Consider the following 14397-nt stretch of genomic DNA (forward strand, 5'->3'; position numbering starts at 1 on the left):
AGAAAATGCATAGTGCAGGAGGGAGAAATAGCCATGTTTTGTCTTGCAGCGAGAGAAGCGAGGGAGGAGGAAGAGAGGAAAAGGAGGGAGAGGGGATGTGAGCATCGATGGGTGGTTTTTCCCTCTTGGTCAGAGCTTGCCAGCTACTTTACTTCTTCAGAGGGACATCAGCTCTTGGACAAGCCTCAGATGTCACCAAACCAACCGGGTGTTTTTTTGTTGTTGTTTTTTTACATGGTGGCAAGTCTTCTCTGATAACTTTAGAGCAGTCTCTAAAGTTTTTGTCTAAGCATGTTCCTCAGTAGACACTCAACTCTTTGAACTTGAGCTCTGGGAATCAGGGATGCTGGGACCTGAACTGGGATCAGTTTGACAGCGGATGCTTCAGCCTGCAGAGTCTGGTAGGTCTTTGCTGATGTTCCACATCGGTTTAGGAATCATATATTATCTTCTCTATGAGTTATTTGAAAATTCAATTAGTGGACCTTTAATGGCTTACAAACGCGGGAAAAGTTTGAAAATAGCACATGATTTCTTTTACATACCCTAATAAACACACTTCTCCTCCTTTAATTTCCTTCTTTTTTTTATTTTTTTGCGTCATTCCTCTCCTCTCAAAGTCATGTATTGCAACAGTTTCTGTCCTTATCTGGGAGACTGTATAGAGTAGACATCTATTTGTCTGGCAGTCATTCTGTACCGTACTGTATTGAGACTGTGTGTGTGTGTGACTCAGATTATGCATGTTGACCTTTTGCGGTGTCAGTCAGCTGTTGCCGTTTCTGACCATTTAGTGGGACATTCCAGCAGATCCTTTCATAGAGGCTCATTCAGAGCTGCGAGCCGGAGAATTTATAATTTCTCGGCCTTTGACTGCTGCCGAGTCTCACCAGCTCTTCTTCTTTTTGTCATAGTTTTCAGTTTTTTTTCTCCTTTGTTTTCTTATCACTTTAAGATGAACAGATACACAACTCTGAGAATGTCTTTTTGAATTGAAGCTTGCCATGGCTTGCAGACCCGATTGGATTTCGTGGTCGGTTGTCGTCACAGCGACACCACAACAGCGGTCAATTCACTCATTATCTCGGTTTCCACGCCAAGGACAGACTGTAACCTCTCGTTTGCCAGCAAATTCTTTGAAAAACTATGATTCATGTGATTTCTATTTGTTTGTTGTTCCTGGCTGAGACAGGTAGCCAACTGGGTTACAGTGTCAGAAACTGGAAAGGGGGGGGTTCTTTGTATTATGTTATTAACAACTTTTGAAGCTGACCTTGATACCTCAAAGGGACAGTGGTACTTTGGTGTACTTTCCTGTGTCCTATAAATGAAAGGACAACAGAATTTATGGAGACTCTATTACCTCGCTGTTACTGAATGAAGCCTGGACAAAGGCCTTGGAAACCTTTTTGTAACACTTTATTCCCAAAGAAGGAGTTTTCGCAGCACATTAAAACTTTACCTTCCAGATGCAGAACTGCATGCTTTTTGGGGTGGATGCTTGACGAAGCAGTCCAATGGAGGAACAGTCTCTGTTGCGTCTTAGCCGCTTCTTCCAAGACAACATACTTGCTATGAAGCAGCTCATAGAAAGACTTTCAAATGTCTAAAACAAAGCACAAACAGGTCAAAAGCATCTAGATTCAAACTAAATTAAATTTGGCTGAAAGGTGAAACTTTGTCACTAGATGATTTTGTATTACTACTTTGTGTTTATGTTAATACATATGTATCACAGTATATCTTATTTGTTGCTTATATGTTTTTAGATTTGAAGGACTCAAAACCTTTATATCTTTGGGTTTTGGATGGATTGGCAAACCTGAAGTGGATTCAACAAGCACTGCAATGACAACATGTATGTAACATGCTGTTGAAGTCATTCAAGCATTGCTGAAACAAAAGTATGTTGTTGGACGTCTAAAAACCATGCCAACTGGGATGAATGCATGCATGCATGCCGCCAGCCTTTTCTTCTCTTAGTGGTAATAAAAAAAAAAAAAAACACAATTCATGATAAAACAAGGTGTAGTGGACCACTACAATGAATAGTAGTGAACAGTAAAAACTGCTTATTTGTAGAAAATATGTTGATACATTAGATTTCCATTCTTTTCCGTAGCTTTGGTTCCATGTAAAAGATGCAGTTATTCTTACCCCCCATCACCCCCCCACCCTATTTTTGGAAGAACAGCGATTGGTTACGTGGTTTTGGAAGAACGTTCCCCTTCTCCCCTGCATGGCTACAAGAAAAGCACAGTAGCTATATGACATCCTTTGCACATGTGTCAGCGTTTTTTGTTGTTCTATACATCATACGTCTAACTTTGGTGTCACATTGTTTGTTTTGATTTTCACGGCCGTCAATCTCTGAAAACTAAACTTGCAGAAAAGAGGATTGCTGATTTTTTTTGTCTGGTAGAGTTTGGACAATTCCCACACTTATTCATGCACACACACACACACACACACACACACACACACACATACAGGCTATCGCATATATACAGAAACACACGCAGGCTCTAGATAAACTTTCTCAGGGGATAATTTAAGGACATTGTCAGCGGAGTCGAACAATCAGTGGGCACAGATATAAATCCCTCTTAAGGAGCGAGAACCAGGAAACAAGAGTGTTTATTTTGGAAATGGTTCCCGTGCTCTTGCTTTATCATAAACAATAATACTCAGAAATGGTCCCTTTCTTTCCCTTGTGGTGCCAGGATACGCATTCCGCTCCCAAAATTGCACCTCCAAATGTTTCTCAGAAATACCCAGAATAGTCACATTTTACATTTGGTACTTTGAGAATCTTGACCAGACACTTTGAGGGGACTCTGTCGGTGGGAATCAAACCTCATCATTAAACTTTGCCATTCTCACCAGCCTCCTTTTGTATTGGTTGTTTTCGGCGTCCTAGTCAACAGAGACAAGTCCATGTTAAGAATTAAGAATATTCCAAGTCAAGTGTCAAATCAAACAAGACAAGTCCAAGATAACGCCTCACATCAAGTACAGATGAGTTTTGTTTGGATTCAAGTCAATCAAGAGAAGTCCAAGTCAGGTTTGACACAGGTCAAAAGTCAAGTCAAAGTCCAAGTTAAGTTAAAATCTTGTTAAATCTCAATTCAATCAAGACAACCAAGCCAATTACAAGTCAGGTTTGAGCCTTGTTAAGTTTAAAGCCAATCAAGAGAAGTTGAAGTCTAATGCTAGACATGTCTCCACAAGTAATTTGAGACAAGCTTAGTCACTCATCTTGTTCAATGTCAGTTGACACAAGTCTGGTTTGACATTCAGAAGTGAATCACATTAGTGTCAAAATCTCATCAGACAACTAAAACACAAGTTCCAACTTATTAAGTCTGAGTCCATTTCGAACTTTCAAGTCAAGTCTCAGGTCAGTTTACCAAAACCCAAGTCAAGTAAGACGTGTTAAGTACCAAGTCAACTGGGACAAGTCTAAGTCAAGTCTCAGGTCAGTCAAAGTCAAGTTTGAGTCATGTCAAGTCTAGTCAGCAGCGTTCCTTTTTTTCATTCTCTACATGTTACAATTTGTTTTTTCAACAGCAGTTTCCCCAGCTGGGTATTAATCTAAAACACATAATGGTCCATTCAGACTCTGAGAATGGGACATTCATACCTGGCTGGGCTTTCTCTCTTTCTATCCTTGTTTCTAGTTCTTTTTTTCTGTTTCTCTTTCTGTCTCACACTCATGCACACACACACACTGTCTGCAGGGGGTTGCATTGAGCCAGGCTCACAAATGAGATCGGAAGTCTGTATAAGGGAATTAGTGAATATCATGGGATACACTGGAATGTCTGGCTTTGGATCAAACTGGAGAACTTACTGTACATGTTAGATGAGTTTTTTTTAATGGCTGCCCAATGGAACGCTAAACAACTTTAGAGGAAGTTCTTTCCACAGAATTTGGGTTGGCAAGGTACCCCTGCTGTGTAGGTCTATCTTTTATGTGAGCCTTGATCTTCAGAGACGCTCACAGCTGTGGTGGCAAATAAGGACGTCATCTTAGCCATGTTTCTGGATAAATCATTGTATTTAGAAAAATAAAAACTAGATGTTGGAATTGTGGTCAAAATGATATAGTAGTCGAACAAGAGGAAGTTGCAAAATGGAAAAAGTGACGTACTGTATAGGGAAATTACATACAGGGGAAAATGATGACAACCTTTATTTAGCCGTGTTGCACATTTATATTAGACAGGAAGAGGTCACGCAGGAAACACCACAGCAGCGTCATCATACTCGGGCAAAATCTCAATTAGTCAAGTAAATTGGATTTGGACTGTGCATCTAAAAAATGCTCTGGTAGAATACAATCCATGATAATATTTAGTTTAATGATGACTTCCAAACAGAAATGCTGGTTGTAAGATGAAACAAATAATCTCTAAATGTGTCTTCAACTACATTTGAAGGCAGAAAATGCACTCCTACATATAGAGCCACACAGAAATATGTCTAGTGTCTTTAATATTCTGTCCACCTAATTCATATCAATGAGGGTAGAGAATATTTCAAATGACAACAAAACTTTTGGTGCGTCCACAAGATACAAGCCTTCCATGACCACCCCAACCCCTCCTCCACGCAGTAGCTAGTAGCCAATGAGAACATGGAAGCTTAAAAAAACATGAAGGACTCTACAGAAGAGGTCATTATGTCACTTCCTGCGTTAGAAAGTCACCAGACCACAATCTTCTGAACATGGTCATACTGAGAATTACAGCAAGAGTTGTGGAGCCGAACGTCTTAATTATCTTCGTAGCAACTCATTTGGAAAAGGCGTGACTGTAACGTATGTTCATTAATATCAAAAAGTTACACACTAAAGCTTTAAATAATCCCTCGTGTTTCTGAATAAATTGGCAGCTGTGTGTATAACGTGTGATCATGTTGTTAAAACAGTTCTTTTTGGTAATTATTGTCTATTATTTAATACGTTAAAATGGGGCATGGGAACTCCTTTTCGCCATGATGATTTGTTGCCGCCGTAGATCCTCACCCGAGTTTCTCCCCCTCATCTCCGCAGGCGCAGTGTTCCTGTCATCAGGCCTCACTCCTGGCACCTGGCAAAGCTGTCGGATCAGCCTCTCCCTCCCCCTCCCCCTCCTCCATCTCCTCCTCCCCCGCCCTGCCTCCCTCCCGTCGACTCCCCTCCTCCCCCTCCTCCGCCCCCTCTGTCTGCCATGCAGGTCCACCCCGGCCCGTACACACTACCCTGGCACACAACTGACAACAGGTGAGAAGTGGATTGTCATGCTAGGCTTTATGTAATGGAGGGATTACCTACTGGTAAAGTGGGAGAAGCTTTTATTTCCATCTTGGGACAAGAGGGATCTGCATTTGAAAATGTTTTAACACTTTTACGATTATATCCTAATGAATCTTCCAAAACTCTACAACTTTATTTAAAAACACTTCACAAGAGCATTTGACAGTAATTATATTATTACAAAAACAAACCAGATGATTGTTGTAAAGTTGTTATGGCTGACATCTCTAAAGCAAACTTTGCATTAAAAGAGAAATTTTTTATTGAATGAAAATACATAAAAACTAAACTTTAATTCCTGGTAAGTCCGTTTTCTTTCAGTTTTCATACGTGCAAAATGTTACCAGCGATTGTGATTATTTATGAGCTCTTAAATGTGTTCTCCTTGTCTGGCCAACTTCTTTAACCCAGCTGTTAAAGTTGTTTCAGTTTATAAAACTTTTTGTTGTTGTTGCTGACTGTCAGATTTAACCACACAGCGAGTGTGTCGTGCTGTAGGTTTGAATCATTCGCATTGAGCCGAGGACTCCATTGACATTGGGCTCCGAGTCACTGCCGGGGATTTTGGTAGCCAGGAAACAGGTGACATCACTGTGCGCTAATATCAACACTGCCCACGCAGGAAGCCCATTGGTCTAAATTTGGCTTCTATTTAAACATTCCAAGGTGATTGGACCTGTTCTCTGTTTGTCTGTCTTTGGAAGCCAGGTGGGTGTTTTTTTTGTTTAGTTGTTAAATCTTTCTGCGTGATTTGACGAAGAAGTCATGCAGCAGTCTTGCATATTATCATTTGTAAAAGTGTAGAAGGTCTTATCTATGTTTGAACAAGATAAAAAATAAGGTGGCTTTAACAAAAGCCATCATGCTGAAATGCAATGATCTTGAATTTTAGTAATACAAGTTGATTCTAGGAAGTTGTCACTGTAGGAAAATAGGGAATTAGTGTGAGGTCTTCAAACTGCTTCTTTGACCCACTAACAGTCCAAAGGAAGACCTTAGTTATTAATTATCAAGAGTTACACTAATTGTTTCATCTCTAAATGTAATCATGGATATTTTTTAGAGATGGGCAGCGATTCAAATTTTTAATCGCATAAATTTCCCGATTAATCGCGATTAATCGCAAAATGAAATAGTGAATTCAAAAGTAGTGTATATAGTCTAATTTTTTTTTTTATGTTCTGCCTTATGAACAAAAGTGCCATGACATTTGTTCAGCAAAAACTTACCAGCAATTTGTTTATAAAGTAGCAGTTAAATAAAATATTTAGTCTACATCTCAATTTAAACACAATGTATTTATCATGTCCAGAGTTGAATTCTATCTGGTTGGAACGTGTTGATTAAGCGACTCCTTCTGTCCATGTTCTTCTGTTGTTGCTCTAACTCTGCAGCACATAACTTTTCTGCACTTTGCAAGGACACTGTCAAACACGTTGTTAAGCAGAGACACTGAGGGACAGACAATGTGACAGAACGCTGGAGACGGTGCACAAGCAGGGGACATGATCAGAAGGCTAACAGCAGCGATCAGATTTAGTATCTATTCGTACTATCTGTCCTAACTGCGGTGACTTTATTTGACCCATTCCACTGCTGTGCAACTTCAATAAAGTGTCCCGCGCATGTTTTAGCATAATGTCTGTCAAAGCATGTGAATTACTCCGAGATAATGATGGTTACCCACTGAGTCCAGTAGTCCTCAGTTGGCCCAGTAGTCCCTAGTAAAAGAAACAGCGGGTGCATGTTTTGCAGTCCTCTCCTTTTCATACAACTGGGAGTCTGATGGTGCGTGTTGAGGGAATCTCATACCAGCCGTTGTTGTTGGGATGCTCAGACCGATGTCTTCCACAACCCTAATGGGCCTGCAGTCTGTAGCTATCCATGTCGCTATGGCATTTGTTAGCGTCTCTTGGCTTTGTTTATCTCTACTTACCCACACGCTGCATCCAGCGATAATAACGCGTTAACTTGCCCAGCCCTAATATTTTTACATCACTGTAAAACAAATTGGAAAACAAACTGTTGAAACTGTCGGTTAAATAAAATGAAGGCATGTAAGTACAGTAGTCTTTGTATTGCAGTATGATCTCACAAAGCTAAACTGTAATCCTTTAATGGAAAGAGGAAGTTATCGCAGTCTCTGTATTGACTCACATTAAATATAGTCTTTGTTAGTCACTTTTATGGTAAGGTACGTTGGGGCCTTGTACTGTTCTTATTGTGATAAGAATCAGTGATATAATGTACACTATTAGATTTTATAGTCCCATGCGGATTAGATCATTAGATGTGTGTGTGTGTGTGTGTGTGTGTGTTTGTGTGTGTGTGAGAGAGAGAGAGCGAGCTCCCGGCATAACTCTGGACAATGGCATGTGACTCCCAGAACAAGTGGACAAAGAGAGGAAGACATTCAATAAACTGTGTTTGTATGAAAGAGAGGGACATTCTGTACAGTCTGCGTGTGTGTGTGTGTGTGTGTGTGTGTGTGTGTGTGTTTTTTATGGAAGTACTTAAACAAAATATCTGAGTGTTTGAGGAAAAAAACACCAGTTTTCTGCTTATCTTTTGAGCTTTTTGCAGATAAAATATGTCTAAGTGTGTGTCTGTGTTAATTGTCTGAACACACACACGCAGTATTTGTGTATGTGTGCTGGTATATCTGTCAACCCTCACACTCACATGTTCCACATTGCCGTCTGATTGGGCAGGAGTGATTGTCATTTCCTATCCAGCTCCTGTCTCATTTCCTCTCGTTCTCTCTCTGTCACCCAGGTCAAATATATACAGCCGCCTCTCTTTTCTCATTCATTGCTCACTTCCTTTAAAGACACTTCTCTCATGCAGAAAACTATTTTTCCCACAGTGTATTCTTCCGACTGGAATCTTTTGTTTATATGTCAGTGTAGCGACTTTTTGCTCTTAAACTACAAGTCATATGTATGTTAGCGTTAACAAATGCATGCTGCACAGTTTCAGAATTAAAAAAAAATGTTATACCTTTCCAGGGAGCCGTTATTTTCCATTAATTTCTTTACGATATGAAAATCAAGTAAAAGACTCTTTAATCTTGCTGAAGCAGTAGTGTATTTGTACCCTGTCGCCTTCAAATTCCCATTACATACTGTACAGTACACATAGCAGGCTACTTATGGCAGCTTTAATTTTTAGCGCCAGGTTTTCTGTGTTAATTAATTTTTCGAAATGTCATTAAACAAAGTTGTGTGTAGGATATTCAGAATGTGTTTTAAAGATAGATTTTGACACAGTAACCCTCTACAAGTCCAGGGTAACTAGATTAGCTAAGGATGTAGGACTAGCTTTAGGTGGTAATTTACTTTATAGATAAAATTTCCAAAAGGAATTTGCAATTAATCCCATTACCAAAATGAACTGCCATGCAGGGAACTTCGGGGTTTTGGTCACCTGCTTTTCCTAGTTGGCTGATCAAGCCTTGAACGTAAAACATCCATTCTGTGTTGATGTCTGCCGATATTACATTAAAGGTGTGCTCTTGTGCAGTTTAAGTGCCGATAGAGAAACGTCTTCACTGTTTTACCTTATAACAATAATGTAACATTTACAGCAAATACTTGGTTAGACATGATGTTCACAGAAATAGATTCCACGGCTCAGGAACGTTCAAGAATCTGCTAATTGATTCTCATATTGTGCAGAAATTCATGAAAATAGTTGCCAAATTCCATTCTTTTCTTAAACACAGATAAATCACTTGCACAATAGTGATATGAAACATACATGGTTTGTAATAAATGGGCTAAAACATGCAAAAAACCTAATGCCTGTATGCTCCAAAAATAAATGGATCATGGATTTTATTTACATAGTGCAGAATGGTAAGTGCATAAAAACACAAATTACTTACACAAATTCTGCAGGCCACAAAAATATCTGACTACATGAGCAAATAATCATATTCATCATATTCATTTTGATAGAAAATAAGTTGTGGTAAAATACTTTTACAAGAGAAGCGAAAGCCGTTGGTTTTCAGATCTTTGCATGGATTGTAAACCATAAATACCCCAGAAACAGCCCAAGGCTAGTCTGCTGGTTGGTTCCCCACACTGGATTGAGATCAAAGCCCTTTAGAAATGTCTCTCTTCTATAACCTCTCCTCTGTCTCCTTGGTTACTTTCCCTATTGTTTGAATAAGAGAGCCAAGCAATACAAAGGGTGAGTGACCACTCTCTCTTTATAGGAAAAAGAAATACCACAATAAAACGAAAATGTCATTTTTGTTACAGCCTTTACGGATTGGATTTCAACCAAGCACAAAAACACTGTGTGCCCCTAACTTCTGGAGCTGCCATTGATACCCCTATTCCCTAAAGTCTTCTTGTGCTGAAAATAACTCCCTGTCACTTTGTCTTATGTAGGTTTTTTTGTTTGTTTTTTTTCGAAAAAGTTGGGAAATTCCATTTTTACTTTAATCTTTTTGTGCGATTTTTAGGACATTCTTTTGCCTATTATTATTAATGTTATTATTATTATTATTATTATTATTATTATGCAGTTAGAAGTAGAAGAAAACCGAAAGAGGAGAGTTATGTGTAACAGAGGTTAAAGGTCAGATTCAAACCATCGGCATTGTGCTTGCTTGGTGTGCCGATGTGGAAGAGGTATCCTTTGCTTCTATTGAGGATTGAAGGGTTTTTGGTGAGTCTTTCCTTATCTGAATCAAAGGTTTTAATGGTAACAGGTGTTTGTGAACAGACTGTAGAGCCCTCTGGATCAAAGTCCTAACTTTTGGCTGTATAAACAAAATATTGATTTGTACTGACTAGTCTGTTCTTTAACCCTTGTGGTGTTCTTCCAGCTCCAAAACATTTTTTTCACAATTTTGTCTCTAAATGCCGCATTTTTGTCTCTTCATTGTTTGTAGCATTTTTCAACATTTTTAGCACTAGTAGTGTAGTTTTACATTCTTTTTTTGAGGGGGATTTTAAGGTCAATACACCACATGTAGCCATTATAAAATTATATTTATCTTTTGAGTTAAATAAGCAGAAAGTATGAATAATTCTAACTAATACTTAAGATCAAAGCAACGTATGTTGATGGATAATCACAGACTGTTAAAGTGAAGTCAGACTAATTCAGTGCAATTAGATAAAACACAAAAAATTCAATAAAATGTGCTTGAAAGAAATCCAAGTGTTCTGATATTGGAACTTTGAACATGGATCAAATTTGACCTGAGGACAACAGGAGGGTTAAACATCATGTCATGTGATCAATGCAAAGCCTAATTGACCTATCCAGTAAATGTAAAAAATTGGTTCTTATTTATGCCAATCAAATTTGAATAAGTAGGTTTCAAAAGTGGTTATCATTGTGGATTGAATCCACATTTGATGTAAAGGAGATAGGACAAAAAGAATCCACAAGAGGAAGAAAGGGATGAACGAGGAAGAGTGGATTCAAGGGGATGACTTAGAGATTTTGACTCCGGGCAGTGAGATTTAATGAGAAGGAAATCCCTCTCCGCCTTAAGAGGCTTCCTCCGAGGGTCTTTGAAAAACACATTGGGCAGCCGTGGATCTTCAGCTCAGGAATAATAGAAAACAGATTCCCCAGATGCACAGATCAAAAGTTGTATTCCAGAACAATATACTGTATAGGTCCCGGGGGATGGGGGGATTGAAAATTGCCACTTAAAACATTGAAGATGACTTGTCGTATGTGGTTTCTAAATGTGTTTTTTCCCCCCACACTGTTTTAAAAGTAGTTTCCATTTATCGATTAATAGACTCTAAAATGTCTGAGAAAAATAACAATGCAAGTTCCTAGAGACCAATGTGTGGTCATTTTGCTTCTTTTGTCTAAAGATCGGCTAACAATTAACAATTGAGTTGATCTTCTTGTGTCCTTGGATTTGCAGTGACTCATCCTTGCAGTGGGGTCAGCTGTCCAGACCTTACTCCTCCACAGACCGAAGCAGTTCCCTGGGCTCCATGGAGAGCTTGGACACACCGACACCGACCACACAGCAGTACTCTGGCACCCAGAATTCCCCCGTTGACCCCACCATTTTCAACAATAACAGAGACTCTGCCTACAGCTCATTCTCTGCCAGCTCAAACACATCCGACTACGCGACAGTGCCACTGAGGCGCGGTGACGCCTGCTCTATGGATAACCTCCTTCAGAGCCTGGGGCCGGCTTGTCAAGGCTACCCTGGTGGTGATACCTCAACCCTGCGGAGTTCATATGGGGAGGTCCCGGATGAGATGCAGCTTATTGTACTCAAGTCCAGGTCGCTGACCAGGCCAAGACCAGCACCTGTTGAGGTAAAAGAAAGGCCTTCCTCCTGCTGTTATGAGGAGGAGCGGAGGGGAGGAGACTTTGACATTGTAAGGAAAGAAGAAAGAGCAGCTGAGAGAAAGATGAACCCTCCTCAGCCTCCAACCAGGAAGGACAGCTTTAGGGCAACTCGGAGTCGCCCTAATGCCACCAACAAACGCTGTGTCTCTGCTCCAATTGAAATTTCCAGTGATTCTTTTTACTGTGACAAAAACAGGCCTTCATTGAGTGTTGAATCAGGAATTCATAATGGCTTTGCTGAACCAGAAGAAGGTGACAAAACTGGGATTTTCAAAGAGGATACCTTAGACTTGCACTATACCAAAAGACAAACTGAAGACATTAGACATATCAAATGTGATACAAGTGCAAATAAAGACTGCAATTTAGAGACCACTTCAGATCACCTCGCTGATCCAGTGACGGCCTCCCTTGTCCCCATCACCTCCTCTAGTCCTTGCTCCTTACCTGCGGAGTCTTCCACGGACGTTCAAGAGGAGTCTCATGTAACCCACTCGCAGAACAAGCACTCTTCTACGGAGCTTCATCGGCACAGCGCTCCAGATAAGCTCCTCTCTACAGAACTTCAGTTATTGCAGTTTAACAGTGATGGCTCTTCATTGGACCCTTACAATCCATCTGAAACTTCAGATCCCTCTTTGTCCTCCTGTAGCAGCCAGTGGTCCCATTCATCACTCCAGCCCACGAGGGAAGACCAAGAAGCTTCTCGCAACCACCTCCACGCGCCATCAAACAAATGGGGAGGCAGCCGTTGCTCGACCCTACGGGACGGGGATGAGGATGATGGAGATTTAGTTGTTAGGCTGGAAGGGATGGGTGTAAATGAAAGGTCCCTTCCGCCAATGGATCATCACCACCCTTGGGGACGCTCTGTAAGCGTACCGGAGGACCCGGCTGGATCGTCAACCCAGGGAAGCTCTGACCAGATAATAGAGAGAGATTTTGAGCCTCTTAGTGCTGCTGCCAGTATGGACACCTTACTGGAGGAGCAGAGAGCAGTGGATAGAGGAGGAAGTGGGGATAAAAGTGAGGAGGGTGTGGCAGGAGAGATCGACTTGAAGAGGACAAACGCGTCCAGGAACCATCGTCGGAACCGTCGTCGTAGCGAACGATTTGCTACCAACCTCCGCAATGAGATCCAAAGGAAAAAGGCCCAGCTTCAGAGGAGCCGTGGCCCAGGAGATTTGCTCTGTAGTGGGGAAACTGTCCAGGAGGAAGAGGGTCCAGACCTCAATGAGGAGGGGGCAGACCTAGACCTGCCTGCCCAGGAGAGGAGTGCCAAAGTTAACTTGCATGCTAGTCCCCGAGATGCCGGCACCCCAGCACCAGTCGAGAGAGCAACAATCTCTCTTGAGTCAAACCATGATGTCTTGCAGAGTCAGTCAACAACTTATACTCAAAACAACCTATCCAGGTCGGTCCAGATTCTGGACCCAGGAGTGCCTAATTTTGGTGTCAGTGTCCGAGTCGTGGAGGAACCAGCCCCTGCTGGCAAAGCCCGTCGCTGGCGTTGGACCCCAGAGCACAAACTCCAACCTGAACCAGAACGCCGGTGTGGAGTATTGAGTGAGAAGGTGTTGGGAGTCACAGGGTCCCGGCATGGGGTTTGTGTCTTCACCTCCTCATCCAAGTCCTCATACAGTCGCTCCTCTTCCTGTTCACGGATGGATGAGTCAGATATCCTTCCGTTTGCAGATAGAATGAAGTTTTTTGAGGAGACAAGCAAGGGTATGTCTAGGCCAAATGCTTTGAATCTGTCGAGTCGCAGGCAGAAGAAACCTTCCCACCCTCTGGAGCTCGAGGGAGGAGGGCTCGGTCAGCACTCAACCCAAAGAAGATACTCCTACCAGGGAGGACTTCAGCAGGAAAGCACCTTGCTTCCAAACACTGTTGAGGCCAGGAGGCTGTCTGTGAGTTCCAGCAGGGAGAGGCAAAAAGAGCAGGAGAGAGAACAAGTGAGAGAGAGAGAGGAGAGGGCAAGGGAACGCGAGAGGGAAGAGAGGCTGAGAGAAAAGGAGAAGCAGCAGCAGGAGAGGGAAGTAGAAATGGAGAGGTCAAGGCTGAGGGAGATTCAGCGGGAGAGGGAACGAGAGGAGAGGTTGAAACAGTGGGAAAGGGAAAGAGAGAGGGAGCTTGAGTTAGAGCGAGAAAACGAGATGGAGAGGGCCAGAGAGAAAGAGCTTGAGAGAGAAAGAGAGAAGAAAAGGGAAGAAGATGCTCAGCTCACCTCCCATCAGGAGTTATATGGCATCAAACAAAGAAATCCTGACTTCCAACACAACTTCCAGCCTAAGACTCAGGCGTTCTCCAATAGCCAAACCCAGAATCAAGTCCCACGATCAGCTTTTCATCCTGTCAGTACTCCTTCCCAGCCCATGGAGAACCAGCAACCTCTTCCCCAGGGATATACAGCGAGGAGCTACACACCTACAGAGGTAAGAGTGCTGCTCTCACTTAAAAATGCATTAAAAAAACCCGGAAATATTCCACCTTCCGTTTTTTTTACCTTTTATGAAAGCACTCCCTATGCAATAGCAACATTCATAACCTGACCTGGAAACAATATTTTTTTTCAAAACATCAATCTTTTGTGGAGATACTAACATGTTAGCGGTTCTAATTGCATCCATTCACAAGTATGTTTAGGAGCCAAACAGATTTCCAGCAGCAGGCTCGCTAAGCTAAAAAACAGCCTGAAAGCACTGAAACCAAGGAACGCCTTTCAGAGTCAAAGACAAACTTTGCAGCTT

The 14397-nt window shown here is 41.6% G+C and overlaps 1 protein-coding gene across 3 annotated transcripts in view; it reads left to right on the forward strand.

Annotated features, from left to right (window-relative positions):
• shroom4 (shroom family member 4) overlaps positions 1 to 14397 on the forward strand; it is a 63243-nt gene that overhangs the window by 36685 nt on the left and 12161 nt on the right. Inside the window, exons 1-3 of one of the 3 annotated variants that reach the window (XM_034857025.1) lie at positions 41 to 401; positions 5057 to 5266; positions 11205 to 14082. In XM_034857025.1, the coding sequence (XP_034712916.1) occupies positions 5214 to 5266; positions 11205 to 14082 (2931 nt within the window). In that variant the 5' untranslated portion in view covers positions 41 to 401; positions 5057 to 5213. Of the gene's footprint in view, positions 1 to 40; positions 402 to 5056; positions 5267 to 5754; positions 5882 to 11204; positions 14083 to 14397 lie in introns of those variants that run through there. The other 2 variants (XM_034857024.1, XM_034857026.1) reach the window with 2 other exon arrangements.

This window comes from Etheostoma cragini, chromosome 19 (genome assembly GCF_013103735.1).
Source record: "Etheostoma cragini isolate CJK2018 chromosome 19, CSU_Ecrag_1.0, whole genome shotgun sequence".
Classification (NCBI taxonomy): Eukaryota; Metazoa; Chordata; class Actinopteri; order Perciformes; family Percidae; genus Etheostoma; species Etheostoma cragini.